The sequence below is a fragment of the Macadamia integrifolia genome, chromosome 1, assembly GCF_013358625.1.
Source record: "Macadamia integrifolia cultivar HAES 741 chromosome 1, SCU_Mint_v3, whole genome shotgun sequence".
In the NCBI taxonomy this organism is placed as follows: domain Eukaryota; kingdom Viridiplantae; phylum Streptophyta; class Magnoliopsida; order Proteales; family Proteaceae; genus Macadamia; species Macadamia integrifolia.
The window spans coordinates 28,949,500-28,975,393 of NC_056557.1; the positions used below are offsets into that span (position 1 = coordinate 28,949,500).

Below are 25,894 nucleotides of genomic sequence, written 5' to 3' on the forward strand. Positions count from 1 at the left end.
TAGGAAATCAAACCCACATTATTCGCAGCTACTCTTACATCACGCAAGACAGGTATATTGAGTTTGGAGACAAATACAGAGGAAGGTAGCAGATCTGGCCTTTCAATCTTCTATCTCCACTGACACTTTTTTGCAGGTGTTCGTTCTCTCTCTCTCTCTCTCTCTCTCTCTCTCTCTCTCTCTCTCTCTCTCTCTCTCTCTCTCTGTGTGGATTCCGATTTGGTTTTCGATTTTGATGTATGGTGTATGTTGCTTAATTTGCGATCAATTATGCGGATATTATTTACTCTCTTGTGTTGCAGGTAAATCAAATTCAACCTGTATGTGGGTATTATTTATTCCAAGTGATGCAATTTTGCAAAAATTCCAATCAATGGAGCAGTATTATAGATGCAAGCCTCAAACTGCCTGTAATCACCACGTTTGTCCCATCAATGATTTCTTTGAATCAAGATCAATTATTCAAATGCCCACCCTCTTTGGATGTGTTCTTGGAGAACTCAATCTTTGTGCACCCATTTTCATGGGTTTAGGATGAGAACCGACTCATAGGCCTTCATCCTGCTCTCTCAATTGTTTGGTTCCATATAGAAATCCCCATTAGCGTCAATACCCTGACAATTTCTTGGAGAACTCCTCCAATGGCAAATGACTCTAATTTTCTGGTCTTCAACACCTTCAATCCTCAAACTCAATGCAACTGCTCCTGATTTTTTTTTCGAGGGGGAAATCAGATCTGTCAATTTTTTCAGGTTTTGATCGTTGTTTTCTCTAAAATAAGATCTATCGGTTTTTGATTGCATATTTGTTCTGGGGTTCAAAAGTCTGATCTTTGAGAGTAAACGAGGGGAAAACGATGAGAAATATAGCGTTAGGGTACATTAGATATTTTGAAAAATTTAGGGTCTCAGGTAAATTTTAAAACATAGGGTGATACAAGATAATTTTCTTATAAATTAATAAACATTACGTTAAATACCCAAGCATCAAACCATGTGTTTTTTTTTTTTTTTTTTGGATATTTTGAACCTTTTTACCTTTTTACCTTTATACCTTACCAGTGGATCGGTATTGATCTAATCTCAATTACTCTCGACCCATCCAATCCTATGGTTCGACCAATCCGAACTGATGTTTAAGACCATGATCTGTTGTGATCAGACGATATTACCCTTATTTTTTTGAAAAAATTATTTGATTACCCACTAATGGGTTTGTCTTTACATAAATACTCATGTTGTGTTTCACTCAATAGATTTACATAAAATAAGTTATCGCATTACAAATATACTCAAAAGAGTATTTTCATATACTTTGTCCTTTGTATACTTTTTTTTTTGTTAAGTTGTCCTTTGTATACCTACGAATTGGATACATTTAACTCATTCACCTCTTACCCTCTTCTCTCCTTCACCACTTTTACTCCTTTCTTCGAACGAACTGACATGAAACCAAAGAATGCCACCAGATCCGTAGGGCACCGCAACCAAAATTGAAGAAAAGTTAAAGAAGAGGGGAGAGGGAGGGTTGGGTAAAGATTCCAGCGAGAGCGATTTGTGGAGGTTGTGAGTCATGGGGGTTGAATAGGTTTCATGACTCGATTTTGGGTGTGGTGGGTTTTGTGTGGTCAGTGTTTTTTCTCATCCTCTGTCATACGCAACCCATTTGGATTCTTGGTGGGTTGAGTTAGTTGCAGAGACTTATATAGCTTCTCCCTGTGGTGGCTATTCAAATAGGGGGTGGTGATGGGTGGAGAGTTTGGTATGTATAGACTAGAGAGACAGAGAGAGCGGAGGAAGAAAAATGGAAAGGGAGATGAAAAACAAGAAGGGAAGGGCCTAACAACTGGTAGGCATACGATAGAAGGTATATGAAAAACACTATTGTGGGTATTTTTGTAATACTAAAACTTGTTTTGGGTAAATCCGTTTAACACATAAAATGGTTAATTTTGTAAAAACGAAGCCAATAATGGGTAATCACGTAATTCTCCTTTTTTTTTTTTTTTTTCACTTGATCCTTAGCGTTACCCCGATATAGGATCGACAAGGAATTACGATCTCTATCGATATCGATCCGAATCGGCCGATCCGATACCGATTCCTCAAGCCACCAGGTTTGTAATGTCAGACTAAACGTTGCCAATTGGCATGTGAGGGTGACGAATTAAATATCGTTTCAAAGAAATTGCAGAGTTGTGGAAGGAGAAGAAAGTACTTCGTGCGGTGAAGTTGTTGAGTTGGGGAAAAATGGCGGAATCTGCAACAGCGTCGTCGACAAGCGATGCGAGTAAGCCGCTGCTAAGAGAAACAGAGATGGTGGAAGGCGTCTTCGACTACAAAGGCCGTCCGGTTAACAGATCCTATACCGGCGGATGGAGATCTGCCGCCTGCATTATCGGTAAGCTTTAAGCTTAACTTTTAGGTTTTTAGGCTTCAACCTCAATTGAAGCTAAATTTTGAGATTTTTATATTTAATTTGGGAAGAGCAATGAATAATTGATGATGAGTGCAGGAGTGGAGATCGCGGAGAGGTTTGCGTATTGTGGGATAAGTTCAAACCTGATAACCTACCTGACGGGGCCATTACGGCAATCGACGGTGACGGCAGCGGGGAATGTGAACGCTTGGACTGGCGCTGCGTCGATACTACCTCTCTTTGGAGCTTTCGTCGCCGACGCTTTTCTCGGTCGATACCGTACAATCCTCTTCGCTTCTCTCCTCTATATTCTTGTGATTCCTTTCTCCCTATCTTCCGCGCGTGTAAATTTCTGCAATTCTTACTCTTTCGGCATTAAATGGAGCTGGGGGATCGGATTTCGGACCATTTATGGATCCGTTTCCGAATCTAGATAGTAGTAAGATGAAGGGCTGGGATCTTGTCAGCTCAATGGGTCCCACATCTTGAGATCGATGGGTCCCAAAAGCAACGGGTCTCAATGCGGTTGAGTTTTTCTTGGATGGAAAGTATTTGTTTTTTTTTGGTAAAGGGATAGAAAGTATTTGATTGCTTAAAAAACTACCGCATGTAAACGAAAATCAGAATTCAATTTGCATTTATATCCGTTTAGGGGTATTTGTATTCACTAATTGGTATTCGGATTTGAATTAGAATTATCTAAATGAATAATTAATTATAATAAAAAAAGGGAAAATTACCTAGATCCTCTAGATAAAATAAGTTGTTACAAGAAAAGATGGTCTAAAGTTTCTTTTACATTCATTAGTTTCATGCTTAAAAATATTTACTTAATTCACGAAGTTAATTATTGTTTAGGGGCCAAGAAAAAGTAAAAGTAAATTTCCTAAAATAACCCTAACCTTACTTAACGTGCATAACTGCTGAGGTGGATGTTAGATTTCCAAAGATAGTGAGCCTGATTAATTACTAGGCCAATACTTAATGATGGGAATCCTTACTACGTGGGCCGGTTTAGGCATGTCACCTTAGTTTCGTTTGAGGTGGGTCAGTCCTGGACATTATGGAAATGTGCCAGGGCTGGGACAATACTTTATGTATTATATAAAGGAGGGTCCCTGCAGCTACGTGAATTACTTTGTTCTCTTCTCCACAAGAAAGACAATTGATTGGTATTCACGGGAGGCGGCAGAGATCCCTCTTTTGAGTGTTTCTATCTCTTAAGAAAATTAGTTTTATTTATCATTCTTCATCAAGTTTTATCTCCTTCAAGGTATGTTCATTATCTCTTTTTTTTATGTTTGAAGTTGTGTTATAGAATTCTGTATGAATTATTTCATATTCTTGGATTTGGGGTTTTGAGATTCAAACCCTATAGAATTATTTAATATGTGGTATCGGAGCCATACATATTAGACCTAGAACCAATTTCATTTTGGGAGATGATTGTATAAAAAATGATGGTTCTGCTAAGATCTTATTTTATAGATGATTCTCTTGGTGTTCATGTTATTAATTTATTTCTTTAAAATGAAAAATATGTTATTATTTTATTTTGATTATGAATATTATTTTGATTATATGTTCATACATATATTCATTCAAAATTTTATTCTCTTTAGAAGAAATGTTGGTGATGATGTTTTATAATTTTTATCGTATCATCCTTTGAAAAATTCTAATTTTGATTCAAAGAAAGTAATTTTTTCTTTTAGTTTTCTATTTGTAATTTATTAAAAAATAAAATGTAAAGATCTACCATATTAAATGAATAGATGAAAAGAAAAAATTATGTATGAGTAATTTGACAAGTTAATGTCATCATTATTTCACAAAAAAATAAATAAAATTTAATATTGTAAAATTATGACATTAAAAATTATGAAATTGTGACATTAATAATTCTAAAGTTTCTTTGAAATTATAAATGACATTACCACATGGTGTAATGCCATTAAAAGGATATAAAAGAATTTCTTAAAAGTTGAAACTTAAAAGGTTTTATTACCACATGGTGTAATACCATCAGTAAAGAAGGCTTCGCTTTATCTAATAATTCGCATATGATTGAGAATGGTTGTTTGATTGATGGCCTATATAGATTGAATTGTTATCAACCGTTAGTAATGAATGTTACCTCTAAGCGTCCTTTGCTTAATGAGTGTTCTTCTATATTATGGCATAGACGTTTGGGTCATATTTCAGGGCAAAGAATTGAGAGATTGATTAAAGATGGGATCCTTAAGCCATTGGATTTTCTGGATTTGTATGATTGTGTGGACTATTTGCAGGGGAAGATGACCAAAACTAGGAAGATGAAGGCAGCTAGGAGTAGTGGATTACTTGAGTTAATTCACATAGTTATTAGTGGTCCTATTCCCACCCCATCACTTGATGGTCAAAAATATTTATCACCTTTATTAATGATTTCTCAGGCTATGGGTATCTTTATCTCAGTTCTGAGAAGTCCAATTCTTTGGATGCATTCCTGATTTATAAAGCAGAGGTGGAAAATTTTCTGTCAAAGAAGATTAAGATAGTGAGGTCCGATAGGGGAGGAGAGTATTATGGCAAGCATGGAGATTCTTCACAACTTCTTGGCCCTTTTGCCAAGTATTTACAAGAATAGGGTATCATTGCCCCATATTCTATGCCAGGTACACCATAACAGAACGGTGTGGCAGAAATGAGGAATTGTACTTTGAAAGACATAATGAGGAGCATGATCAGTAACACCAGTCTTACAAAGTCATTATGGGGGGAAGCAATAAAGACTGCTACTTACATTCTTAACAGAATACCTAGTAAGTCAGTATCGAAGACCCCATTTGAACTTTGGACTGGTAGAAAACCAAGTCTCAATCATTTACATGTCTAGGATTGCAGAGCTAAGGCTAGGTTATTTAACCCATATGAGAGAGTGTTGGACTCTAGGACTGTGAGTTGTTACTTTATGGGTTATCCTCAGAGATCCAAGGGTTACAGATTTTATTCCCCTCGCTTAGCGAATAGAATTGTAGAAACTAGTAATGCCAAATTTGTGGAGCATTGTGATGAGCTCTCAGAGCCTCGTAATTTGGAGTTTGATGAAGACTACCCTGCATTTTCCAGTGAGTTGCCCAGTACCAGCTTTCAAGTGCCTATCACTATTGATGATGTTGCAAATGAGCCTGTGGAGGATGTGATAATTGAGCCTGTGGTACCAGTTGAACCCGTAATTCTAGCTTAGCCAGAAGAGGGAGCAAGAAGGTCAATTAGACCTCATAGATCTGCTATTGGACCAGACTATATTTTGTACTTGACAAAGGGTGATTTTTACATTGGGCTAAAGGAGGATTCAACCAGTTTTCAGCAAGCTGTAAGCAGTGTGAATTCTGAGAAATGGTTGGAGGCTATGAAAGATGAGTTATTGTCTATGGGCAATAACAAGGTTTGGGAGTTGATTGATCTTCCGCATGGTTGTGCACCCATAGGCTCCAAATGGGTGTACAAAACTAAGATTGACTCCAAAGGTAAAATTGAACGCTACAAGGCTAGGTTGGTAGCAAAGAGTTTTACCCAAAGAGAAGGTGTTCATTTCATGGAAACTTTTACCCCTGTTTCAACAAAGGATTCTTTTAGAATCATTATGGACCTTGTAGCTCACTTTGACTTAGAGTTGATGAAGATGTTTATATGGTTCAACCTGAAGGGTTTGAAATTGCAGGAAATGAAGGAAAAGTCTGTAAGCTCAACAAGTTAATATATGGACTGAAACAAGCTTCAAGACAGTGGTATTTGAAGTTTCATGAGGTGGTTACCTCTTTTGGTTTTTGTGAAAATCTTGTGGATCATTGCATATATCTGAAGGTCAGTGGGAGCAAGTTCATCATCCTGGTACTTTACATTGATGACATTTTATTGGCTAGTAGTGACATGTCGTTGTTGCTAGAGTAAAAAAGGATCCTATCTTCAAATTTTAAAATGAAAGACATAGGTGAAGCTAGTTTTGTACTTAGGATTGAAATAAAGCAGGATAGGAAATATGGTTTGTTAGGACTGTCTCAGTGGGCATATATTGATTGCATTCTAAAACGGTTTAATATGTCCACCTGTTCGGCTGGTGATATTCCAATCAACAAAGGAGATAGGTTAAATAAACAGCAGTGTCCCAGAAATGATATTGAGAGGAGTTCGATGGCAGATAAACCTATGCTTCTGCGGTAGGGAGTTTGATGTATGCACAGGTTTGTACTCATTCAGATATAGCCTTTGCAGTCAATGTTCTTGGGCATTTTCAGTCTGATGCTAGTTTAACACATTGGATAGCTGCAAAGAAGGTTATGAGATATTTGCAAAAGACCAAGGATTTTATGCTAGTATATAGTAAGAGTGATGCACTTGAGGTTGTTGGATATTCTGATGCTAATTATGGCAGTTGTACAGATGATTGGAAGTTTACTTCTGGATATATTTTCAAAATGGCAGGTGATGCTATTTCTTGGAAAAGTGTGAAGCGACCTATCTTAGCGTCATCTACTATGCAAACGGAATTCATAGCTCTTTTTGAAGCTGCAAAGCAGGTCATTTGGCTAAGAGGTTTTATTCTGAGTTGAAGGTTGTGGATTCTATTTCCAGACCTACTATGTTGCACTGTGACAACATCTCAGCTGTTTTCTTCTCGAAGAACAATAAGAAATCTGATGGTTCAAAGCATATTGAGATAAAGTATCTCGTGCTAAGGGAAAAGGTCAATGAGAGGCAAATTATTGTGGAACACATTGTTACTGATGGCATGTTAGCAGATCCGTTGACTAAGGCACTTTCAGTGGGAGTATTTAAGAATCATATTTCTAATATGGGTGTCGTCAAGTCTTTTGATGCATTTATGTAGTGGAAGCTTAGTTTTACTCTTCCATTCATCATGTTTGACATTTATCTTGAGTTCAGATTATTTGTTTAACTTAAATTGGCTTTCTTGGATTTAGCATTAATGTTATTGATTGAATATGAATTCATTTGTTCATCACTCATTTGTTTATCTGATATATATATATATATATATATATCAAAGTATATGCAGTATTTAGCCAAAGTTCATGGCAGTATTTAGCCAAAGTTTGAAAGGCGGTGTGCCAAAGTTCGATATTAACCCAAGGTTATGGCGGTTTGCCCAAGTTTTGGTTAATATCAAAGTGTTTGCCTTTAAAATTGTTTAAGGCATCATGATTTCACAATCAGGTTAGGACCTTCATGAAGTTGACACTTCATGACAAAATACCTCATGGCGATTTATTTGATGGGTAGATCCTTGTTTGTGATAACAGAAAGTTATATACCGTATATTGAGGTGTATCTTCTGCTATTGTTCTACATTGGTTTTCTTATTGAATGAATCAAAGTTTGGTGACATTATATATATATATATATATATGTATAAAGATTCCATGGCCACATCATTCTGATTTTGACTCCGTAATTAATCTAGTCCAAGTGGGAGATTGTTAGATTTCCAAAGATAGTGGGCCTGATTAATTACTGGGCCAATACTTAATGATGGGAGTCTTGACTACATGGGCCGGTTTAGGCATGTCACCTTAGTTTGGTTTGAGGTGGGTCAGTCCTGGACATTGTGGAAGTGTGCCAGGGCTGGGACAATACATTATTTATTATATAAAGGAGGGTTCCTACAGTTACATGAATTACTTTGTTCTCTTCTCCACAAGAAAGACAGTTGATTGGTATTCACGGGAGGCTGCAGAAGATCCCTCTTTTGAGTGTTTCTATCTCTTAAGGAAATTAGTATTCTTTATCATTCTTCATCAAGTTTTATCTCCTTCAAGGTATGTTCATTATCTCCTATTTTATGTTTAAAGTTGTGTTTTAGAATTATGTATGGATTATTTCATATTCTTGGATTTGGGGTTTTGGGATTCAAATCCTATAGAATTATTTAATAGTGGAATCACATAACGACATCTGTCCTCAAAAAAATCCAACGGCTGATATAACACACTTCTTGAAAACCAAAATTGCTTATCTTTTTTAAACCAAAACCGCTTAAATATAAACCACTAACTTTTTAGAAACATAACGCAGTCGAAGGAAACGAACTGAAGAAATACATTTTTGGTTACATTAAAATTTGCAAAAGAATTGATTTTCCATTAACAGAAGAAATACTTTTTTGGTTACAGAGCCTACTATCTAAGCTATAGTGGCTTAAACTTTCTGAACTTTAAGCAGCAAACTTCCTTGGGAGATTTGGATTGGGAAGCCTTCTCACTCTTTTCGCTCTTTTCAGTCTTCTTGGGCAACAAAACAGTGTAAAGATTGGGAAGAACACCACCGCTAGCAATGGTGATCCCATTAAGCAATCTCCCAAGCTCCTCATCGTTCCTCACAACGAGCAATAAGTGCCTTGGTATGTTATCTTTTGCAGGATTCCCAGCCAATTCTAGCACCTAAAAAACAGATTTCAAATTAGAACAAATGAAAATCAACCAGAAATCACTCTTTTCAATCTGCGTAAACAAACAATCAGTTTGAACTTTATTTACCTCTTCCCTCTTCGTTTCCTTCTACTTCTTCTTCAGATCTTCTTCCTTCTTCCCCTTCTTCGTTTTCTTCTTCTTCTTCTTTCTTCTCCCTTCATCCTTCTTCTCCTTGCTTCGTTTCCTTTCTCTTTGTTTACTTCTCTCTCTTCATTTCCTTCTTCTGCGTTATGTTTCTAAAAAGTTAGTGGGTTATGTTTAAGAGGTTTTGGTTTAAAAAAGGTATGCAGTTTTGGTTTTCAAAAAGTGTGTTATATCAGCCGTTGGATCTTTTGGAGGACAGATGTCGTTAGATTAGGTGGAATTGGTACGAAATTGGAGACGAGCCAAATCCCGGGCCGATGTGATTCCATCTCAGCAATTATACATGTTAAGTAAGTTTTGGGTTATTTTAGAAAATTTGCTTTTATTTTTGTTGGGCCCCATGAACAATAATTAACTTTAGGAGTTAAGTAAATATTTTTAAATTTAAAACTAATAAATGTAAAATAAACTTTAGACCTTCTTATCTTGTAATAAATTATCTTATCTAGTGGATCTAGGTAATTTCCCCATAAAAAAATTAGTTAATTAATGATTTTGGGGTTTTTAGGCGGCGTTTGGTAATGTTTCTAGAGTTTTTTTGTTTTATAGGAATGAAAAAACGGAATAAAGTGTTTGATGCATTTATGGTGTGTTTCGTTTTTTCTGAACAAAAAGTGAAAAAAAAAAGGGTAGAAGAGAGAATTGACGGAACAACAAAAGGTAGTTCCGTCGTTCCAGTTTCGTTCATAAAAAAAAAAGGCATTTTGACACAGAAACTGAAATTTCCTTTTTTGTCACAAAACGTCATTTCTGTTCTAGAAACGCCACCAAACGCAGCCCTAAAGTTTAGATAGTTCTAAGAGAATGAGGAAAAAAAGCTAAGACAACTTAAAGGCATGGATTGAGAGCAAATTGTATTTGCTAGGGGGAGAAAGGTCCAGAAAATTGTATCAGCTAGGGGAGAAAGGTCCATGACTCTAGGTTACATGAGTTAGGGATGTCATTGGATAGCCGAAAATCCGAATTCGTATCCAACTGGGAATATCTAGATCCGATCATATCCAATCCATATTTGATCCATTTACATCTGCATTAAAAATGGGTCTTGCTTTGTGGATACAACCACAACAACAACAACAAAATCTTATACCAAAAAGCTAAATTGGTCGGCTACATGGAAATGCTCTGAGGATATAGTGAAAAATAATTCTGTAACGACAGCAAACCTGGAATATAGGAGATGGTTGTATATAGAAAGATGGTTATTATTTGGTCACCATAGTTATGCATTTTCCTATGAGCATTTATCTATTGATGATCCAGAATGGCTACATCATCCCTCCATATGGCTTAAGAAAACTGATCATCTAGCTTGGAAATTTAAAACCTGAACTGAATTGAGTTTGAAAAATTCTACTTAATGAAGTTGCTTCTCAAAGCAGAGGACAATTTTTGAATTGCTGGCAATGAGGCTTTTACATGTGAATTGTTCAGATGACAAAACCAGTATTTGCCCAAAAGAAAAAAGAGGGGAGGGGGGGGGGGGGGGGGATGGAAAGAGATGACTAAACCAGATTCTCTGCTGTGTACTATCTGCATTTGAATGAGAGATCCTCTCTATTAGACCAGGGTACTATAAACATGAGTGCATTTGGGTTTCCGGGAGAATATTTACCAAGAATGCCAACTTGCATTGCATCCTCTTGCAATAACTCATTTTGTTTCTTACGCTAATGAAGGAAATTGAGCTAAATTTTGGTAGGGAATCCAAACTCAAAAAAGTTGGGTTTAGGAAATAAGAATAATTTTTTGCTCTTGTAATTCTCTTGATGATTTGGCCTCAATTAAATCATAATTATGTTGTAGTTGGAGTGACAGGGGCTAGGCTTGTTAACTCTGTTGGCAATGCTTCCTTCTTTCAATCCACCCAACTGTCAAGATAACAACAGCAGCAGTTCTTGCCCTCCTGGATTGCAAATCATCATTTTCTTCTGCTCTCTATATCTGGTGGCTTTTGCACAAGGAGGGACCAAGCCGTGCGCACAAGCTTTTGGAGCAGATCAGTTCGATGCAAGAGATCCAAAGGAATGCACATCCCGAAGTTCTTTTTTCAACTGGGGATATTGCGCATTCAATGCTGGTAGTCTTGTTTCGCTCACAATTTTGAACTACATACAAGACAACATGAATTGGGGTCTTGGCTTCGGAATTCCATGTGTTTCCATGGTGTTCGCTCTTGTTGTCTTCCTTCTTGGGACCAAGACTTACCGCTATAATTTCAAGGATGATAAGGGTAGCCCAATAATGAGAATCACCCGTGTGTTTTTTGTAGCAGCAAAGAATTGGCAAGCCACCCCTTCAGCCTCCATTTTTGAAGAGGAAGCAGGAGAAACTCATCATTCTCATGGTGCTCGCCAATACAGGTAAGAGAAGCTCTTAAATAATAACAATAAACATTAAACAACAGTATGTTGCCTTGTGTGCACAAAATCTCTTTCCATTATCCTCTGGGTACTGTGGCCGCAAGTTCATCTTAGGAATGACACATTCAATTCATGCTCTTCATGTATATATATATATATATATTATTTTTTTGATGAATCCCAAATTTATATTTTGAAACTAACTGTGTGTTTTTTTATCCTTTCAAATGATACATGTTTCTTGACAAAGCACTGATTACTGCCTCAGACAGTCCAGGTGGTCCAAAGAAAAACCTGATGGCCTGTAGCATCAGTGAAGTGGAAGAAGCAAAGGCTGTAGTGAGATTGGTTCCCATATGGGCAACATGTTTAGTGTATGCCATTGTCTTTGTACAGTCATCAACTTTTTTCATAAAGCAGGGTGGAACAATGGACAGATCAATAGGGTCAGGCTTCCAAATACCGGCTGCATCACTGCAAAGCTTCATCAGCCTATCCATTATTCTTTTCATTCCTATCTTTGATCGTGTAATCATTCCAATTTCCAGAGCTTTTACGAGGAAACCATCTGGAATAACAATGCTCCAAAGAATTGGAACTGGAATGATTCTATCCGTGATGTCTATGGTGGTAGCAGCACTAGTTGAGAAGGTGAGGCTTAAAATTTCCGTGAATTCTGGGCTTGCAGATATACCAGAAGCAACGGTTCCAATTAGTGTGTGGTGGCTAGTTCCTCAATTTGTCCTGTTTGGAGTTTCTGATGTCTTCACTATGGTGGGTCTGCAAGAATTTTTCTATGATCAGGTGCCAAATGGGCTGCAAAGTGTAGGTCTTTCCCTCTATCTCAGCATCTTTGGCGTAGGGAGCTTCCTCAGCAGCTTTTTTATCTCTGTTATTCAGACGGCAACCAGTGGGAGTGGCGGAGACGGCTGGTTTTCAAACAATCTCAATCGAGCACATCTTGATTACTTCTATTGGCTTCTTGCTGGGCTTAGTGCTGTAGAATTGATTGTCTACTTATACTTTGCCAGGGGTTATGTCTATAAGAGGGAAAGAACAATGTAAGGGGCCTTTTTCCTTGTGTATTTGAGATCCTTACAATCACATTTGGAGAGTGTTACTAACCTCTATCTTCCTGCTGTAATCCTTTGTATTGCTCGTACAAATTAGCTGTGATAGAAGAACTCCATAAGATAATCAAGTGACAAGGATTTTAAATCAAGTATTTTGGGTAATGTTGTTTCTTTCTCTTCTTCTGTTTCCTTATTGATAAAATGCTGTGTCATTTCTCAACAACTTCTGAAAAAAGCTTTGTGACAATTAATTCCTCATTGTCTCAACCCACTGGAGCTATTCAATATAGAGATTCAACTTCATTGCAACATTTAACTATTACTTCCATTAAGTTATTATATTTTCACTGGTTGCTGATTCTGGTGAAAATGTTACCACCACACTGACCATATATACTGCTTTTTAGCATCCTATCATCATAGCCTGCTTCTACTGATAGGACCATTTTGTTTCCTTGGGGAGTCTAATGAATCAATATATCTGTCCATTTTATGCCTTTTTTGCTGCTTGCATATGGTTTTACTATTGAAGTGAACAATTTATTGTGATATGGCTGAGGTTTTTGCAGACTAAATACTCATGTCCAGGTCTTTGGCAGAGTTCCACTCCGACAGTACCCGGTGTTTATGGTGTGGAAGAAACTGTGAGATCTTCGATGACCAGAAGAACAGTATCAACTCAAGAACCAAGAAAGTGATTAGAAATTGTACAACTGGGCTAGTAAGGCGGCCTAAAACTCATGACTGCCCTGAGGAGTTTTTAGCGTTTGGCCTTGGATATAAATATATAGTTCAGAATAGAGATCTTTTATTTTTTCTGTTTTGTTTCATGGGATCTTTATTTTTCTCCTAAATTTTGGATGGAAAAAATTTCTCACTATGCCATGGTGCAATTTCCCTCTCATGTGGATTTTTTTTCTATTATTTTCTCTCTCCTACTTTGAATATGTGAGCTCAAGGAACATGAACTCATGTCTGTTAACTGAACAGGAGATCAAGCATTCAATTCTTCTTCATGTGTATTTGATGTAAAATGGTTTCATGATCCCAATCTGGCCTATGTAATGGTCAATAGCCCCACATTTTTACTAAATCACCACCTTTCCTAGAAACCTTGAAAGGGAGGGCATACATATACCTTACCTAGCAAATCTGAAATGTAATTATCAGAGTTGGATGACAAATAGGAGCAGAAGCCTTTAAAACCTTACTTGATATTCATAATTTCATCATAAAGTGACTAGTATAGTAGGAAAGGAGATCAGGTCTGCATAAGGCTATGCAATTGTAGTGCTGTTTAGAAGAGTTATCTTGAAGAAAGTGTCATACAAGTGGATTATTATTTTACAAGGGCCAAGTGTTTTTTGGGTGGGACATAGTCACATAAGGGGTCACCGGCACATGGGTCATTTCACGTCCCAAAGTTTCTTGTGGTGTGGCCCCTATGTCCCACCTAAAAAACATTGTTCTTTTTCTCAATGCCAAGACAGCAGGTGTTAAAAGATTGCATTGCATTAAGTTGAAGATATTTGCGTACATCCTCTCATTGTGCACATTTGCTCATTGATCACTGATGCTGATTCATTTATTATTAGATAGCGTTCTCTTAAAACACTAAAATAATCAATCGAAATCGAATCAAATCTCCAGGTTTTGTTTATATAGTCTCAACGTTACCATGTGAGGCTATTAAAATCAGTTGCAGAGTTGCCACACAACTCACAGCTAATATATTAAGAGCGCATGGAAGTGAAAATATCACAATTAATTGATAGTGAATATCCATCATAAAATATGGTCAAAACTTAGCATTGCTTTCATCGTTGTTGTGCAATTGTTCTTATAAAATTTAGGACTTTATATGATTAGACATTTAATATGTATAAACCTGCAATACTTTATTTAAGCTGAAAACAAGAAGAATTTTTATCAAAAAAAAAAAGAGGCAGATAAGAGATTTGATTGATTTACTTTTTTATATATTTTTAATTATTATTTTTTTATTATTTTTTTATTATTTTTTATCGGTATTTACTCTATAGAAAGGGGGAGGGGAAAAAGGTGACGATTGTGAACTTAACGCAATTCAACTTCACCAACTGCACACTAGGCAGTTGTCATTAATTAACTCTTTGATACAAACCATAATGTGCCATTTTGTTTAATGGAATGGATTTCTATCAATATCTTTTTCATGGAAACCATTCTTACACTAGTAGCAATATTGCCCATCTAGCTAGTAGTTTGTGTGGTCCTCAAGGTTCAAATACAAGTAATCCATGTCACAGAATTGGATACAAAGGGGATTTTTTTTCTTTTCTTGTATTTCTTGGAACTATACAATAGAAGAAAAGAAATAGTCATGGGCTGACCATTAATAGGGGAAAGGACACCATTTTGGCATTTTTATTGATTTAAAATAGAAAATTAAGACAGGAATTAAGTTAGGCACAAGTGTGTGATACATGCCTAATTAATTTGTTAATTAATTCTATTTTATTTTAAATAATTAAGGATTTTGCTCATGATAAGCATGTATACAGCCAAGAGCTTTTGACAAGCAAAGTCTATGAAGCCAAGAAGTGGAGATAGGTCAATCTATCAGATACATGATAGACAAAGCCTTCTTAGTTAGGGCACCTGTAAGCATATGATTCATGCCTAAAAATTGTTACAACCAAGTTTTCTATTTTTTTTCATTATGTATTGAGATGTTAAAACCTTTTCCAAAGGAAATAATAAGAAAATTAGAAATTAAAGGGGCTTATTATGAACTTATTTGATTGCTTGTGCCAATTCCATGGGAAATCAACTCACTGAGTGTGGTTATACTATTTATCCTTCTATGGCTCATCTTTCTAATTTAAAAGAGTGATAGGAAGATAGAAGAGGGCAACACTTTCTTGAATCTCCCGCCATGATTAGCTCATCAAGTGGTCTAAATATCAACCAAGTGACATATATGACAAAGCCAACATTTTATGAACAGACAGACCCCAAGGTACCATGGCCATCTTCAGAAAAATAGAGTTTGTAATCAGGATCATGGGAGAGTGCACAATGTCAATTGAAATATCGTAGACATGGATGGTACATATTTGGAGATGCGTGTCGATACATTAGGTGTATTTTATTAAAAGGAAAAGGTTCAAAGAGACTCAAAGAGAGTTTCACTATGAAGTGATCGATACCCTGCAAGGAGGCGTATCCCAGTATTTATAGGCAATGGCCGATGGATGTGGCAATTACTGATTATTCCTCTTTGACAAAGAGAATCTCCTAGGAGAATCCTAATACGCAAGTTGCCTTGTCTGGTTAGAAGTTCATGTTTAGGTGAATTTCTTAGAGATTGACAAAAGAAATTGCCATTGTCAATTCCAAGCAGTAAGCTTTGTTGAGTTGGAAGGTCCTTGCTTATCGGGATCATGTTGATAAACTTGTGGTCGGAGGTGGTTGATTGGCCCTGTTAGAGTCGTTCCTTTTCAGCTCAGACCCTACTCAGCCTGTAAGTAGCAGCAGTAGGTACGAATCTTCTCACACGTAAGGCCACACGTGGATACCCAATTAGTGGGTAATGCTTTTTCCCTCATCAATCCTTATATTCTAAGTGGAAGCAATGAGAATAAAGCAATAGACCTTGACCATCCACTTTCTACTTTGAAATTTTCGAAATTAGTGGGGCTGATAGAATATACTGCTTGCTTTTGTCATTAGATTCATTTGCCTTGACAATAAACATGGGGCCAACAATAGTGCCAATTTGTCCACGGCGGTTGGGTAAATTATAACATGACCTCCTTTTTTCCATAAGTAGTCTAACCCCTCTGCTTCCATCATAAATCTTAAAAAAAATTTTATTCGGGTCATCACTAAAATATATCGAATCAGGTCAATTTTTAAAGTGGGTCAAGAATTCGAGACAAACTTAACACTATAAAATGTCAAAATGTGAATAGAATTAATGTTCCATCACTCTCACCACGCCAATGAACTTGGACCTCATTTCAGATATTTTTTACCAAAATTTCTGCTTACGTCTCAAAGGCTTTATTATCTTGTGAATGCCAATGTAGAAGTTCCTTAACTAAAATGGCTAAGGGGTTTTAAAGGGGAAGTAGAAGGCTCTCCAGCTAGCTAGCTTCATCAGCAATGGATGTTCCCTTAATAAGAGACACCGTTAAAGGTGCCGTCGACTATAAAGGCAGTCCGGCTATCCGATCGGAGACCGGAAAATGGAGATCTGCTGTTTTCATCATTGGTAATTAGTATTATAAAGCTTAACAAGAAACCTTTGAGAGGTTACTTTGGCTTTCTTACCCAATTAATTCTATTTTCAATGGTCGTGTAGGAGTGGAGATAGCAGAGAGGTTTTCTTATTATGGGGTTGCTTCCAACCTGATCACCTACCTGACTGGGCCGCTGCAGCAGTCAACGGTGGTGGCCGCCGTGAACGTGAACACTTGGTCGGGGGTGGCATCCATGCTTCCTCTCTTGGGAGCTTTTGTTGCTGATGCTTACCTGGGGAGATATCGGACTATCCTCTTTGCTTCTCTCCTCTATGTTTTGGTTAGTTTCTCTCTCCCCATCAGCTCTATTTTTGCCAAATTTCTTGGAAAGAAAATATAGGTAAATGAGACTTTGTATACAATTATTTTCCATTAAACTGAAATTATAGGAGCCTGAAGGTTTTTTGGGATAATGAACCCTGGGTCTCCGGGAGCATAGCATACACTAGTGCCTCTAGAATCTCTTTCTTCTCCCTTTTGAAATGACACGTTTATCGCCTATTTTTAGGAGGAAAGAGATAGACTCAAGAAATGCTAATATACTGCAAGCTACGCTATAACAGAGAAATCAACCCCGTTGATAATCCGTCGGTAAAAATGGATGATTACCCACTTACATATGTTATTTGGCACTTTTAGTGAATCTGAAATTTTATGAACACCTAAACCTCGAAGTTTATTGTCCGAATATCTAAATAGCAGCCCAAGTGGAGTTCTTCACATCACAATCAAAGCATGGAAAAGTCCAAGATTACAGAGAGGGCGTACAAGAAGTCATTAGAAGGGTATATTATGTAATTAGATGTGACGGTAAATTTAGGGTTAATTTGGGTATTTAAAATACCAAGGGAGAAGGAGATACTATCTAGTGGAATCAAAAAAGAAAGCTTGAGTAAAGTAGTTCGAGTAAATGTATGGTAAATATAAGGGAGTGATAGAAAGTTTTCCTAAAAAATAAGAGAAAAAGAAAATTTAGAGCCAAGAATCGCTACCTTACCAAGGAAGACATGCAGACGTTCAACAAGGGGACATGGTGATCTCTTTGCCATCTCCTATGTTTGGATGTAGAAATTGTGCGACGAGACCAAGTAGCCATGAAAAAAAAAAAAATTTTTTGAGAAGCTGGTGATGCTGGTGATTCATGTGAGAAGCATGATGTGGTCAACCTGAACCACTGGATACAGAGGTTGCTCCATAGATTGTTTGTATAAAATATAAAATAAAAAATAAGGGTAATAATTGTTTATCAAATTTAATAATCCTAAGGTCTAAGAATATTTTGCTTTATATTTGATTTTTCTTTATCCCATCTCTTTCACCCTTACGTGATCTTTTTGAATTATATAAAACCTTTCGTTTTAAGGATCGCGACCTCAAAATTTGAAAATGTAGTAATTGGAGGGTCGGCAGCAAAAACAAATTAAGTGAGTCCCTAGGTTGCTTTTAATTTACAACGACAACGAGAGGTTATTATTTTTGTTAAAAAATGATATATATTTTTAAGAGGAGTCTCTACCATTAAGGAGTTAAAAAAAAAAAATAATAAAAAAAAATAAAAATCATTAAGAGTAAACAAGAGACCTTTATCATTAAAGGGCCTACCCATTGCATAGGTTCAATTTTGATGTAAATGGTTCGATTCGGTTCTGTGTAATATTTTTTAGGTAAAACCAAAACAGAATTATTATATTAAAATCAAAACTATATATAAATGGTTTCGGTTTAAACTATTTCACTGGTTTCTTATGTCTTTTAATTTTTTACCCCAAACAATTTCTTTACTTTTAAAATTTTTAGTAATAGATGTAAATTGTAACATTTGAATTAAATTTTTTATTGTTATACTTTTTTCTAATAATTGCTTAATATAAACTTAAATGTTTTTATTGAAATGTATATAAACTTAACACTGAATGATTTAAACTAACTATGTATATGTTAATCGATATAATGGTTTATCAACGATTTAAACTTTAAAATTAAAATCGAAACATGATCTCAATTTTAAAATCAAAACCAAACCATTTAATAATGTAATACTACAAAAGATCATGTTCCATGCAGAGACTCCTACCATTTTATATTCTGGGGAGGATGATAATATATACAGTCTTATTCCTATTCCACCGATAAGCTATTTTTAAACTTAACCTATGACCACTACTTCAAGTAACATTACTTTTGCACGGTGGCCCACTCTCTGGAGAAATATATGTCTTTAAAAAAAATAATAATAAAATTAAAGGAAGTTGTCCATGCATCACAACTCACCCCAGTCGATGTTTTGTCAAATAAGGATTGTAAGCAACTGTGCGTGCAAGACTGTGCATAAGACATTTTACAATTTTGACTATTGGATGGATCTTCTTTAGCATCAAATTAGGTTGTTTTGTCAAATTCCTAAACCAATTTCAATCATAAGGTTCAATGGCTATTTTAACCATTGGATGAATCTTCTCAGTTTAAACTAAAGTACCGTGGGTGTGGATGGAATAAATAGGTGATGAACAGAATTCTGCCCAAATTTTTGAGAACCAAGCCATAATGTATGATGTGGGCCACGCTGGGGAGTCCTAAGACTAAAGGCTGGACATAGCATATGACGTTAAACACGGTTTTAGGTATCGGATATATTGATCATACGGCTAGACCAGTATCTAGGGGTGTCAATGGGTCAGGTTGGGCTGGATTTTTATGTTTTTAGGTATCGGATATATTGATTATACTGCTAGACTAGTATCTAGGGGTGTCAATGGGCCAGGTTTTTTAAAACCCAGCCCAACCCTAAGGTCTCTTAACTCAACCTAAGCCAAGCCTAGCCCAGCCATAGGTCAGGCTAAGATATCTCAGCCCAGGCCCAACCTTGTAGGGTTTAGCCCAACACAACCCAGCCCTAATGAACCCTGATTGGGCCGGGATTAATCCAATCTAATCCAACCCAATACTATAGGTTACTTAGTTGCTTGATCTTGATGCATTGCAGAGGCAAAGACCAAAGTTTTCGTATATGTGTAGATTGCGAAAAACGAAAGACCTTTTTCTATAAGTACCCATTAATAATTATTAGCATATTTATATGATTATATACTTAATAAATATGGTTGGTTGGATTGGGTTGGGTTGGGTTAGGCTGGGTTGAGTTGAGAGCTCAACCTCGGCACAACCCAACCCTGCCTGGGGCCTAAATATCTCAACCCTAACTCACTCTATGGGCTGAAATCTTAGCCCAAGCGTTGTTCAGGGCGGGCTTGGGTTGGTTCGGGTTGACCGGGCTTTTTTGACACCCCTACCAGTATCAATACCTAACTGATATCGTGTCAATGGTATCAAAATAGGGAAAGGTAAAATGGTCCAAAAATCAAGGTATAGGTGTTTTGAATTAAGAGAAAATGATCTGATATGGCCCGGTATTTTCAATTAATCAGTCTTAAGTATTTATAGTCTAAGACCAATACGGGTACAGATATCGATACCTTAGTCCAAAAAGGTTGCAAGGTAATAAGGTCCATAAAAGGCATGAATTTCTTTATTTTTTATTTTTATTTTTAGTTTTTGAGAAAATTGCATTGCCACCACCTTGAACTTTGGTACTTATTCAATGCCACCCCTTGGATTTTTCGAAACATCAAAGACATCCCCTGAAAATTTAAACAATTCCAAATCAGTCCCTGCCGTTAGCCAACCGTGTTAAGTGAATGAAAGTCTATTAGTTTTTTTATAAAATGCCCAAAACACCCTCAGCTATTGTGAGAGGACAATATTGCCCTCCCTTTCCCTTCTTTTTCTAAACCCACACTCTCCCTCTCACTCCTCACTCATACGAACAAAGAAGAAGAAAACCTGCAACTTGACCGCTCCCCTCCGACATGCGATTCTTAGACCATCTCCCCATCGACATGTAATTCTCAAACCATATCCCCATCGGCGTGCGATTCTCAAACCATCTCCCCACCGGCGTGCGATTCTCAGAACCTCTCCTCCCTGGCGACGGAGAGGTTGATCATTTCATTGGTCTGTTCTTCTGAGATAGTTGGTATTAGTTTCAAGCACATTTAAGAAAACCATGCATTTTGCCATTGAATAGCTAGTGTATTAATAGTCAGAAATGTTATGGCATGAATATGCTATGGCTGTAATTGGCCATCATGAATTGTCATCTCATTACCAGAAGACTACGTGGGCAGTAATTTGGGTAGAAACTCAAGGCCAGCAAATGTGTTAATGGAGTTCATGGTGAAACAAGGGATAGGCATGTGGCGTGGGTAGTGCTTGTACTTTTCTTATCCACTGTAATAGATTGGTATTCAATAGTTGGGTATGGGTCTATTTCATTTGCTATTATCTTTTGATCATTTTCTCTCGGGCTGTGAGCATCGTCCTCTTGAGAAGTTTTGTACTCTATTGTTCTGGCTATTTTATGAAATAAGTTGTTTTCTATTAAGAAGTTAAGACCACCGTTTCATCGCCTAGAATCTTCATGCTAAGGTTTGCAAGGGTTAGTAGTTGTTTAATCGAAGTTCGAAATTAGTTCAGAATGACTTAGATGAGAAGAATATGTGAACAATATGTGTTGGCCTTTCTCAGCCTCTGAAATAAAGAGAAACATGGGGGCAGAGGTGAGAAGATAGGGTTTAAGGTTTAAGGTTTAAGGAGGGCAGGGGTGGGGATATGGTTTGAGAATCGCACGCCAGAGGGGAGCGATCAAGTTGCAGGTTGTCTTCTTTTTGGTTTGGAGCTTTCCTTGTTCGTATGAGTGAGGAGTGAGAGGAAGATTGTGGGTTTAGAAGAAGAGGGGAATCGCACGCCGGTGGGGAGATGGTCTGAGAATTGCATGCCGGAGGGGAGCGGTCAAGTTGCAAGTTTTCTTCTTCTTCCTTGTTCGTATGAGTGAGGAGTGAGAGGGAGAGTGTGGGTTTAGAAGAAGAATAAGGGAAAGGGAGGGCAATATTGTCCTCTCACAATAGCTGGGGGTGTTTTGGGCATTTTGTAAAAAAACTAACAGACTTTCATTCACTTAACAAAGTCAGCTAACGGCAATGACTGATTTGAAATTGTTTGAATTTTCAGAGGGTGTCTTTGGTGTTTTGAAAAGTTCAGAAAGTGGCATTGAATAAGTACCATAGTTCAGGGGTGGCAATGCAATTTCCCCTTTTTTTTTAATGTTTTTTTGACCTAATGAGAATGTTCAAACCTTTGGTCTGACTAACCTTCCCAAATGCACGTATACATCCTTATACATGCAAGTCGGGCCAGTGACAGCATTTATGAGAACCATAGAAACAGTTGGGCTGACCCAAAAAGATAACGAGAATTGAACTCAGAAGGCATGTCGATTTAGGCATCCTTGTTTGGGGCTGATAATTAAACTGCCATACACCTCCTAAAAAGAACACATGAATTACTTCTTGTAGGGATTGGGCTTGTTGACACTATCAGCGGTGCTTCCTTCTTTCAATTCACCTAATTGTCATGATGACAGCACTAACACAACATCTTGTGAACCACCTCAGCCCCAAATCATCTTCTTCTTCTGTTCTCTATATTTGATGGCACTTGCACAAGGTGGGCACAAACCATGCGTACAAGCTTTTGGTGGAGATCAATTTGATGGAAGTAATGAAGAGGAAAGCAAGTCCAAGAGCTCTTTCTTTAACTGGTGGTATTTTGGAATGTGTGGAGGTATTGTATGTACACACTTGATCTTAAACTACATTCAGGATAACCTAAGTTGGGGTCTTGGATTTGGAATTCCATGTATTTGTATGGTAGCTGCTCTTGCTGTTTTCTTGCTTGGAACCAAGACTTACAGGTACAGTAGTTTCAGTGAGGATAATGATAATCCATTTGGAAGAATTGGAAGAGTGTTTGTTGCTGCTGTGAGGAATTGGAGAGTTACTATTCCCTCAGTATATGTAGCCATTGTTGATGAGGAAGGAGAGAGTCTTCTCTTAAGTGGTGCTAGCCAATTCAGGTGAGAAATGAAAGCTCTTCATTTTTTTTTAATCCTACTGGGCCCAATTAAAATTTGAAAGTCTTCTAGAGATAGCTCATGACCCAGTTGAAATGGAGACAAATGAAGAGACTTTTAATTTTGGACAAAGTTTTTCTTCAATGGTGAGTGAATGATGAGACATTCTAGATGGACCCTCTTCTCTTCTCATCTCTCTTCTCCCATATTATTTGGGATCGAGATGGGCCGCAGTGAATGGATTCACTCACTGTGGCCTTAGGAAAACTCGGTACTTCAATTATTGTGGTGATTTGATAGAGTAGCTAGACTCGATATTTTTTGAGTAAACTTAATGAATACTTAACACAATGCAAGTAACTCATTCTCATGGACCCAACCCTTATTATATCACATGGACTTCACTGTTTTGTTCATTGAGTAGAGCTGGTTTAGCTAGCCCTGCATTAAATTTGATTAAATATCCCTATTTATATCCATGTACCCCACCGTATTCCAACAACTGCCATGTACTTTCCTTTATCCTTGATTATTCAAAAAGATTTATTTTGACAATTGGCAAACTTCGTTTTATCTGAAGTTCGACATGTGAATAGGAAACTACTTATCCACAAAATTCGGACTCATCCAATCTACCATGAAGTGGATATTTAGAAAGTTTAATAATCTTATTAAAATTTTATTTTTTTTGATAAAAAATCTAATTAAAACTGTTCATACTGGAAAGTTTTGCCTTAGTGTATAAAATATATTTTTTTTAATAAAACATTTTTCTCTAAATTGACACCAAGTTTTCTCATATGGAAGAGTGATGTGGTGGTTTTGATCACTGTGTGAGTATGCAAAACAAAGTCGAGATTGGGTTCACAATAAATTTCAGACCAAAATTTAATTTAATCCTATACCCTCCCATGTATATTCATATTATTTTTATTTTTAAAGATTTCTTTCAAATGAAACTGAACATCCAAGAAGGGCACCTTGGGTCTGTCTGTCATAAAATTTCAGTTTCATTTCATTTGCCATATGATGGAAAGTCATGCCATTCTAGAGATACCATTTAGATCTGTTAGAAAACTTTTTCTCTTTATTTTATATGTTCTAGGGTTTGAGTCATAACAAATATCTTCCTTTTTTCTCGATCATTCCTTTCTTTTGAGTAGAAGCTTTTGAACAATTTAATTTGCTAGTGGCTAAAGTTAGCTCTTGATTTATCCAATCACCTTTCTGTTTGAATCTTGTAATTTATTTTACGATGAAAGAACTCTGACGATCTAGTGTAAGATACGTCAAACACGTGGGGCAATGAAAGGGCACATGGTGACATCTTTAACACACGCAAGAGGAGGGCAGTGCGACCCTGCACCAGACTGGCAGGGTTCAACACCCCATTTCTCTTGTCGTTAGTACCTAGACCTTTATTTGGTCTTCCAAAACTTAGCAATCTTTTATCAATTTATGCTCTTTTTAAGGAAATGACACAGTTGACAGAGCAAGTTCAGTTGATCTGGCTCCTCTCCAACCAATGTACCCTCCAACTACCCTCCATTGATCCATCCAAGGGTTAGGAGGGCTTGGTCACACATCCCAACACCTGCCAACACTTAGGGATACATGTCCAAACACTCCCAACCCTTGGATGGATCGTTGGAGAGTCAGTGGTGTTGGAGAGGATCTTTTTCCGTATAGTTGGTACTCAATAAGGCTCCTATTTTCTTCTCCACTGTGTTACAGGTTTCTTGACAAGGCATTAGCTACTACATCAGAAGATTTCAAGAAAGGTTGGCTAGTGTGCAGTGTTAATCAGGTAGAAGAAGCAAAGGCATTACTAAGATTGGTTCCAGTATGGGCTACATGTTTAGTATATGCAATTGTGTATTCACAGACCTCTACTTTCTTCACCAAGCAAGGAGCTACCATGGACAGAAAGATAGGATCAAAGTTCCAGATACCACCTGGTTCTCTCCAAACCTTCATTAGCCTCTCTTCTGTTCTTTTCATTCCAATTTATGTTCGCGTCCTCATTCCAATCACCCGAGCTATTACCCAGAAACACTCCGGCATAACAGTGCTTCAAAGAATAGGTGTTGGAATGGTTTTTTCTATTATCGCCATGGTGGCCGCAGCGACAGTTGAGAGGAAAAGGCTTCAAACAGCCACTGATTTCAAGATAGTGGATATACCAGGAGCAACAGTTCCTATGAGTATTTGGTGGTTGCTTCCTCAATACATTTCGTTTGGAATCGCTGATTCCTTCACCATGGTTGGTCTACAAGAATTTTTCTATGGTCAGATGCCAGATGGGTTGAGGAGTGTTGGTCTTGCCCTTTACCTCAGTATCTTAGGTGTAGGAAGCTTTTTAAGTAGCTTTCTTGTCTCTGCCATTGAGAAGACAACTGGTGGAGATGGCCAGAATAGTTGGTTCTCAAACAATCTTAATAGAGCTCACCTTGATTACTTCTATTGGCTTCTAGCTTGTCTTAGTGCTGTAGGGTTGGTTGTTTATTTGTACTTTGCCAAATCTTATGTCTACAAGAGGGAAAGTAGAATCTGAGCCTATGAGCCTTTGGAGGAACATTTATCCTAGTATAGTTGCTCATAGTAGCATCAGATGTGTACATTTAATGTCAGTATCACCATTAAGGAAGTATAGCAATGTATAGTTGTTCATCACCCCCCCCCCCCGCCCCTCTTTCTCTCTCTCTCTCTGAAAGGAAAAAAGGAAGAGGAAAATCCATGAAATTGTGTAAACTACAAGCCCTTATTCTGGTTGAGCTTTTAACATCCATCAATAAGTGGGCTAGGTTTAGGCCTCACAATGTCTGAACTTTCTCTTTTCACTTCCACTACAATTTGCTACTTTGCTGGATTGGTCCCTATGACAAAGAACTCCACATATCTCATTGATTAAGATTTAATTCAAAAGAGATACAACGAAAAAAATCCCTAAAATGAATCAAAATGAAACAATAATTGCGCAAGTGCCACTATGTAAGAAAATAGAGCATTTTATGAAACTTAAAATCAACTTTGACCATTTTTTTATGACTCTGTATCAAAATCTTTATAAGTTTTTACATCAGATTACTCACAGCTGAAGTGGGATAGTTTATTTTTGTGTGGAACCCCAATACAATTCCCCATATTTTCTCATGTTACATTGCATTAA

General features: G+C 37.1%; 1 protein-coding gene across 6 annotated transcripts; it reads left to right on the forward strand.

Moving 5' to 3' along the window:
• Window positions 1-6: 6 nt before the first annotated feature.
• Window positions 7-25,385, forward strand: LOC122083219 (protein NRT1/ PTR FAMILY 5.10-like). 6 transcript variants are annotated; one of them, XM_042650986.1, is made up of 8 exons: window positions 7-2,400; window positions 2,515-2,732; window positions 10,854-11,398; window positions 11,635-12,392; window positions 16,619-16,729; window positions 16,820-17,037; window positions 22,169-22,728; window positions 24,460-25,385. In XM_042650986.1, exons 1-8 carry the CDS (start codon window positions 2,250-2,252, stop codon window positions 25,277-25,279), a joined length of 3,381 nt encoding a protein of 1,126 aa, XP_042506920.1. In that variant the 5' UTR covers window positions 7-2,249; the 3' UTR covers window positions 25,280-25,385. The 6 variants fall into 6 exon arrangements, with proteins under 6 accessions (XP_042506920.1, XP_042506909.1, XP_042506881.1 ...); XM_042650975.1 differs by lacking the exons at window positions 16,619-16,729; window positions 16,820-17,037; window positions 22,169-22,728; window positions 24,460-25,385 and adding exons at window positions 12,569-12,629; window positions 13,041-13,351 and having other exon boundaries at window positions 11,635-12,459; XM_042650947.1 differs by lacking the exons at window positions 16,619-16,729; window positions 16,820-17,037; window positions 22,169-22,728; window positions 24,460-25,385 and adding exons at window positions 12,569-12,629; window positions 13,071-13,351 and having other exon boundaries at window positions 11,635-12,459.
• The last annotated feature ends 509 nt before the right edge of the window (window positions 25,386-25,894 follow it).

What these genes read in the sequence shown, in the direction of transcription:
- LOC122083219 (XM_042650986.1), top strand. Translation starts at nt 2,250, where the DNA reads ATGGCGGAATCTGCAACAGCGTCGTCGACAAGCGATGCGAGTAAGCCG. An exon ending in CTTCTCTCCTCTATATTCTT is followed by an intron (nt 2,733 to 10,853) that starts GTGATTCCTTTC and finishes TTGGAGTGACAG; the next exon opens with GGGCTAGGCTTGTTAACTCT. An exon ending in CTTCTCTCCTCTATGTTTTG is followed by an intron (nt 17,038 to 22,168) that starts GTTAGTTTCTCT and finishes TACTTCTTGTAG; the next exon opens with GGATTGGGCTTGTTGACACT.